General features: G+C 38.1%; 1 protein-coding gene across 1 annotated transcript in view; it reads left to right on the forward strand.

Moving 5' to 3' along the window:
• The window catches only part of Ac3 (Adenylate cyclase 3), a 241,859-nt gene extending 237,139 nt beyond the window's left edge, over positions 1 to 4,720 (forward strand). The window contains exon 21 of the mRNA XM_071691805.1: positions 3,424 to 4,720. Within this exon, the coding sequence (XP_071547906.1) occupies positions 3,424 to 3,609 (186 nt within the window). The 3' untranslated portion in view covers positions 3,610 to 4,720. The remainder of the gene's footprint in view (positions 1 to 3,423) is intronic.
• The last annotated feature ends 3,078 nt before the right edge of the window (positions 4,721 to 7,798 follow it).

A 7,798-nucleotide genomic window follows, 5' to 3' on the forward strand; every position in this document is an offset into this window, starting at 1 on the left:
GAATGGAAAAAGGTGAGAGCAAAGGACATAAGGGGAGTTGGGGAGGAACGGGATGTATTTAGGGAAGCAGTGATGGCATGCGCAAAAGATGCTCGTAGCATGAGAAAGGTGGGAGGTGGGCACAGTAGAAAGGGTGGTGAGTGGTGGGATGAAGTAGTAAGGTTGTTAGTGAAAGAGAAGAGAGAGGTGTTTGGACAATTTTTACAGGAAAGCAGTGCGAATGACTGGGAGAAGTATAAAAGAAAGAGGCAGGAGGTCAAGAGAAAGGTGCAAGAGGTGAAAAAGAGGGCAAGTGAGAGTTGGGGTGAGAGAGTATCGTTAAATTTTAGGGAGAATAAAAAGATGTTTTGGAAGGAGGTAAATAAAGTGCACAACACAAGAGAGCAAATGGGAACATCGGTGAAGGGGGCTAATGGGAAGGTAATAACAAGTAGTGGTGAAGTGAGAAGGCTATGGAATGAGTACTTTTAAGGTTTGTTGAATGTGTTTGATGATAGAGTGGCAGATATAGAGTGTTTTGGCCGAGTTGGTGTGCAAAGTGAGAGGGTCAGGGAGAATGGTTTGGTATCTGGTTGGTAAGGATAATCACTGTATTCATGGTTCATGGTTAAGTGCCTGAGGACTGGCGGAATGCATGCATAGTGCCATTGTATAAAGGCAAAGGGGATAAGGGTGAGTGTTCAAATTAGAGAGGTATAAGTTTGTTGAGTATTCCTGGGAAATTATATGGGAGAGTATTGATTGAGAGGGTAAAGGCATGTACAGAGCATCAGATTGGGGAAGAGCAGTGTGGTTTCAGAAGTGGTAAAAGATGTGTGGATCATGTGTTTGCTTTTAAAATGTATGTGAGAATAGTAAGGCACGTGTACAAGTAGGAAGAGAGGAAAGTGATTGGTTCCCAGTGAATGTCGGTTTGTGGTAGGGGTGTGTGATGTCTCCATGGTTATTTAATTTGTTTATGGATGGGGTTGTTAGGGAGATGAATGCTAGAGTTTTGGAAAGAGGGGCAAGTATGCAGTCTGTTGTGGATGAGAGAGCTTGGGAAGTTTGTCAGTTGTTGTTCGCTGATGATACAGCGCTGGTGGCTGATTTGGGTGAGAAACTGCAGAAGTTGGTGACTGAGTTTGGTAAAGTGTGTGAAAAAAGAAAGCTAAGAGTAAATGTGAATAAGAGCAAGGTTATTAGGTTCAGTAGGGTTGAGGGACAAGTTAATTAGGAGGTAAGTTTGAATGGAGAAAAACTGGAGGAAGTGAAGTGTTTTGGATATCTGGGAGTGGATTTAGTAGTGGATGGAACCATGGAAGTGAAAGTGAGTCTCAGGGTTAGGGAGGGGGCCAAGGTTCTGGGAGCATTAGAGAATGTGCGGAAGGCGAGAACGTTATCTCGGAGAGCAAAATTGGGTATGTATGATGGAATAGTGGTTCCAACAATGTTATGTGGTTGCGAGGCATGGACTATAGATAGGGTTGTACGGAGGAGCGTGGATGTGTTGGAAATAAAATGTTTGAGGACAATATGTGGTGTGAGGTGGTTTGATTAAGTAATGAAAGGGTAAGAGAGACTTATGGAAATAAAAAAGTGGTTTAGAGAGCAGAAAAGGGTGTATTGAAATGGAGAGAATGAGTGAGGAAAGATTGACCAAGAGGATAAGTGTCAGAGGTGAAGGGAACAAGGAGAAGTAGGAAACCAAATTGGAGGTGGAAGGATGGAGTGAAAAAGATTTTGAGTGATCAGGGCCTAAACATACAGGAAGGTAAAAGGCGGGCAAGGAATAGAGTGAATTGGAATGATGTGGTATACTGGGGTCAACATTCTGTCATTGGATTGAACCAGTCCATATAAAGCATCTGGGGTAAACCATAGAAAGTTTTGTGGGGCCTGGATGTGAACAAATGTGGCCTTTGTTGTCTTTTCCTAGTGCTACCTCACAGGCGTGTGGGGGAAGGGGATGCCATTTCATGTGTGGTGGGGTGGTGATGGAATGGATGAAGGCAGCAAGTGTGTATATGTCTGTTTATGTATATGTTGAAATGTATAGGTACATATATGTGCATGTGTGGGCATTTATGTATATACATGTGTATGTGGGTGGGTTGGGCCATTCTTTTGTCTCTTTCCTTGCGCTACCTCGCTGACGCGGGAGACAGCGACTAAGTATGATAAAAATAAATATAAATAAACATCTGTTAAGCTTCCGATTAACTAATCTTTCTTATTTAGGTGTTACCTGCTTTGTTGTTAAGCCCATCAGATTTGTTCATCAAACTCTATACCCTTGGCTTTCTATGTAATCTCTCATTTTCTTTTGTTACTAAGCATTGATCCTCGATGTTCTGCACTTTTCTAAAATTGTCATATATGATGATATGAATTTTGCTAATTGTTTTTGTCTTTTAACAGTACATATTATTCTTCCTAGTGTTCACTCAGTACCTTAGGCACCTCAGTTTCAGGAGTTCCCAGGATCCTGTGTCAATGCATCTATCAATATGCTCTAAGTCTGCTGCTTAGCCCATAGAAACACCTCCTTCCCGACCATTTTCACAAATATATGCACTCAGTGTTATGGGCATTTCATCTTGTTCATTAACCTTTAGGACATCTAGAATAGTACCATCTCACCTTCCCTGCTCTTTAATTAATTTTCCTTAATACTTCTGGTTACATGCTTTATATCAACCTCCTCAGCTAATGCCAATCTGTGCTCATGATCAATTATCTTGTGATGCTTGTGTAACTTTTTACGGATTGCAGTACAATTATTATTTTGTCCTAACATGGGATTTTGTTAAAATTACTTTTCCTGTTGTGTATGCTTCCCAAAAGTTTCATTTTCTTCTCAAGCTTGTACTTTCATTTCTAGCATCTTATTATCATTATCTTTACAGTAGTGTGTATTGATTTTCAAGAATAAGTACTAGGTATGTACTGTATTGTTTTGTGTGCATTACAGAAGTATCATCTCAGTTTCTTAGATAAATCAGCTTTCCACTTAAACCTAAATTGCAACTTCATAATGGCATGTATCAAGGGTGAGTTACTGGCTTCATGAAAACCAGTGTCTCTTCACCCAATTGGTATATAAATCATGACACATCTTTTTTCTGTCCCTTTCCTACCTTATATTATTCTTATGGCCACTTTAGAAAAAACATGAGCCATATACTGGTCACTTTGGAAATAGATATGTTTGTGCACGAGTATGGTAGAGGATATAGGACTATCCATTTTATTCAGGCATATTTTAGTAAATATTTGTCAAATCAAAGAAAGTAATATCTCTTACTTTAGATTTTTTTCATGTTGTTTCAAAGCATAATCCAGATTCAATTATAAAACCATGGCTAATGTTATACATAAAGTGTGACTTAGTTGTTTTAACACTGATAAAAGGTTTACAACTGTTATTCTCATTCTTCTCAGGTGACAGAAGAGACCACCAAGATACTGCAGCATTTTGGCTATGTATTTGAGCAACGTGGCCTTATAGCTGTGAAAGGAAAAGGTGAACTAATGACTTATTATCTGGTGGGAAAAGCTGCCAGCCCACAGCAAGTTAATGGGGAGTCCCTGGATTACTCCAAATCAGAGGACCAAATAAACACTTGAGGGTGTAAAACAGATATATAGTTTTAAGGCATAAGACTGAGCATCACCATTACTTTCTAAATTAGATAGTATTGGTGAGGAGGTAATTATCATCTGGAGACACAACCCACACCTGAAGACTCATCCCTCATTTGCAGATTCAGGCTTCACTTCAAGAGATGTATGTATATCACCTGGAAACTCAGTTCTGAATTAGAGGTACAAACCTCATCAGGGAGGCACTCCTAACATAGAGACAAAATCTTCATCTGCACCCTACCATGCAGACAAAAGTCATCAGGACACAAAACCTTCACCTAGATGTATAACTCTCAGCTGCATATACAGCTTCACATATAGATAAGAGCCTCACCTGTAGATAAAAGCCCCTTGTAGATATATCCCCTTTCTGTAGATACAATCCTTACCTGTAGATTCATCCTTCATGTGAATATACAAGATTTCAGTCCCGTGCTCGTTTAGAGGTTTTGAATGAGAAAAAAAAAAAAATATATACATATATATAATTGCAAAATTTTTTTACTTCAAAATTTAGGATAATATAATCAAAGTTAGTAATAGCCCATCAGTAAGGTATGAGAAAGAACTTTTCATGGACAGAGAATGTTAGGAAGTGTACTACAAAACATTCCTTTAGGATGTGGCTCTTGAGGGTCAAAATGATTGTTATGCATATTTGTTGATACTGTAAATCTCTGCTAGGTATTTAATTCAAATAGAAAAAGAAATAGACCCCTTGCTGCATTGGGAGGGTATCTACTTTTGTGAATTTTTATGATGATTAGATAGTGTCAGGAACAAGCTTTTGAAGACCGAGTCTGTTGCATTTTATTTTAGTAATCAATGTATTTTAAAAAGTACATTGCATACTGCAACATTGCAAAAAGCATTTATATGGTCTGATTAGATTGAACCAATGTGAATGTAGAGAACTGGAATTGATTTATGGTTGGGCCAATGTTTTACCTGCTTCAAAGACTTTAATGATTGGAATCAAATAGTTCTCTCTTTTTACCCCAATTGTATGACTTTCAGGGAACTGCTTTTTAAGACGTAGCTGGAAGGAACTGTCTTACCATGGGAGGTTGTCCCTTGCATTTTTATTTCCTATTCTTTCGGAGGATGCTGCTGATAATGCCTCAGATTAGTATTAGATTTGCAAGATTAACTAGGATGTCATATTTGGTAATTGTTCTGAAAGCATGGCTCTCGTAGTACCAAAGACTCTTCTGACACCCTTTTTATGTCTGTATTTTCTTGCTTTCACCCTAGCTGGCAGTCTGCAGTGTGAGGCTTTTCTGGTTTTATTGATGCACTTATGGAATGAAGAATTGTTTTCCATTTTGAATTTGGTCCACAACCTATGTCGTGTAAGGAGACATGGTGCCAAAATTTTTCAAATAACATATCCTTCACAGATAATCTACTACTACTATTGCTGTGTTGCTAATGGTACGCTGTCAGGGTTTTTAGCATAGTCCAAAACTCCATTTGGATGTGCAGTGACACTGAAGCTTGTTTAAATTCTCTGGAAAGATTGAATAACTACATTACTGTTGTTAAAGAAATAGCTCATGGTAGTGATTTAAAATAGCACTGAAAGCCATTTTCAAAGGAATGACCACATACATTTAACATTCAGTATGATAAATTCTTGACTAAATCCTACAAACCATCACAGAACTTTCCCAGACGAGTGATGTCTGGCTCTCCCAGAGTACCTAAAGCACACTTGGTCTCTTTGGGAGAGCTGACTCTAAAAGAAGTCATTTAAAACCCAATTTACAGGTTTCACCTGCTAAGGCTAAATATAAGATTTTGAAAATCTATGGAAAACATATAAACACAGTACTGATACTATTAGCATCTAAGCTAATAATATCAGTACTATGTTTATATGTTTTCCATAGATTTTCAAAATCTTATATTTAGCCTTAGCATTTATAAACACAGTACTGATACTATTAGCGTAGATGAATAACATTAAAATCCAAGAGGAAAAGGAAAACACCCTCCCTTTTGTTTTCTTGTTTTTCTCATAGTATTATCTTCCTTCCAAAACACATTTTTTTGTGCAGTTTACTGATAATCACTCACTCCAACTCTCATTTGCCATCTTTTTCAGCTCCTGCACCTTCCTCTAGACTGCCTGTTGCTTTCTCTTGTACATTTTCCCAATCATTCATATGCTTTCCTTGTAATTATTGCTCATATACCTCACTTTTCTCTTTCAATAGCAACTTTACTCTTTCTCCCCTGAACCCCACCCTTCTTCTGCATGCTACTTATTTGTTTTCCATGTGCCAGCTTTGCTTCCCTAATTACCTCTTTCCTCTAGCTTCAGTTAGTCCCACCTTTTGCCATTCTACATTTAATCTCTCTTTGTGACCATAAGCCTCTTCTTCAAGGTCACTTACTTCAGCCACTGTCTACTCATCCATATCATTTCAACTTTTCCAAAAAGAAAAAATCTTCATCAGTTAATGATCAGATATCTCACCAACCAACCCTCTCAGCACATTCAAATCCAATTGTTTCTCATTTGCATGCATATCAGTTAGTATGTAGTCCAGCAGTGACCATTTCCTGTCTTTCCTAATCGCATATGTATACTTGTGTATGTCCCTCATGTTAAATGAGGTATTCCTAGTCACCAGCCCTTTTTCACACAACTCCACAAGCTCTTCAGTTTCCATTCACCTTTTTGAATACTGTGTCCCCTAGTTACTCCCTCAGCTACCACATTACTGATCTTCACACCTAAATCAACTATCACTGACACCCAGTCTCTTGCATCAAAATTCATTTCCTAGAACACTTGCCCTCATTGTCTCTCTTCCCATGACCCAGTGCATAAGCAGTAATAATTACTTACAATCTTACAATACATCTTCAGTTTTACCCATAACAGCCTGAAGCTAGCTAACTTCCACTCTTTCACACATTCCCATAACTCCTTCAGCAGTTGTGCTACCCCTACCCTGATAGTTTTATCACTACAGTAAAATTATATGTTTGTAAAATTACCTGTTGTGCCTGTGAAGATCAGGTGGACACTGGCAATGCTACATCTTCATTTGCTAGAAGCACTCCTTCTCATCTTGATCAACTTTTGATGACAGAAGAGTCAGCATCCATAAAATCACTATCCACAAAGTGTGAAGACAGGTTATTATTGTCAAGTAACTCATAACCATACTCTGCTTGGTCTTCTAATCCAGCCAAATGGTGAATAATATCCTTCCTAAAATGCTCTCAAGAATGTGCTGTCATTGGTATGACTGAGGGAAGATATTATTACACCCTGCCACTTTGACAACCTCCCAGGCATGGTGGATGGCCCTGAAATAGAGGCACAAAGCTCAATGCATATATATATATATATATATACATCTAAAGTTGTGGTATGAGTTGAGTAAATAACCATTTAGAGGGGTTAAGGGAACCATTTTACAAAGTTCGTGGCTTGAACTGAAAGTCAGGTTTTGTTTAGTTTTAGGATTTTATAATTATAGTTCTACTCCCTTTTTTGTCAAATAATGCCACAGCACACAACTATTCAAGTTTTAAGTTCTTAATCTACACTATTTGTGTGTGAATGCTTCACATATATTTCCTTCATTACATCTGAATGATTCATTCAGATATGTTTTAGGTTATAAGTGTAGTTTACTTTTGGTTCTGTTACTTTTGTTTAACTATGTCTGATGGACACCCAAAAATTGAAATAAAGAATACATTTATAGCAGCATGGATTTTAGTATTCCTGATATATCACTTATTCCCAGGAAGTTCTGTCTCTAAGATACATAGCCTAACCTAAACAATTTATACATCTCCCAGTTATTTCCACTCTTTCCTTGTAAGTACCATCGAAACACCTCTCTTTTTTCTTTCACTAACTTCATCCCATCACTGCTTCCCTAAATACATCTCATTCCTCACCCACTCCCCTTTCTACATTCAATTTCTCCTGGTATTTCTTCACACAAGACTCTTTCCAAGCTCACTTACTCCCACCCCTCAGCATATTTGCATTGAAAAGTTTCTTTTACACACTTATCAATTAATATGTAGTCCACTAATGCCTGCTGACCATCTCTCCTACTCTCATGTGTGTACTTGTGAAGCACATGACTTCATTCAGGAGAGAAGCCATATGAGTGTTCACATTGCCAAAAGACATTTT

The sequence above is a fragment of the Panulirus ornatus genome, chromosome 4, assembly GCF_036320965.1.
Source record: "Panulirus ornatus isolate Po-2019 chromosome 4, ASM3632096v1, whole genome shotgun sequence".
Taxonomy (NCBI): domain Eukaryota; kingdom Metazoa; phylum Arthropoda; class Malacostraca; order Decapoda; family Palinuridae; genus Panulirus; species Panulirus ornatus.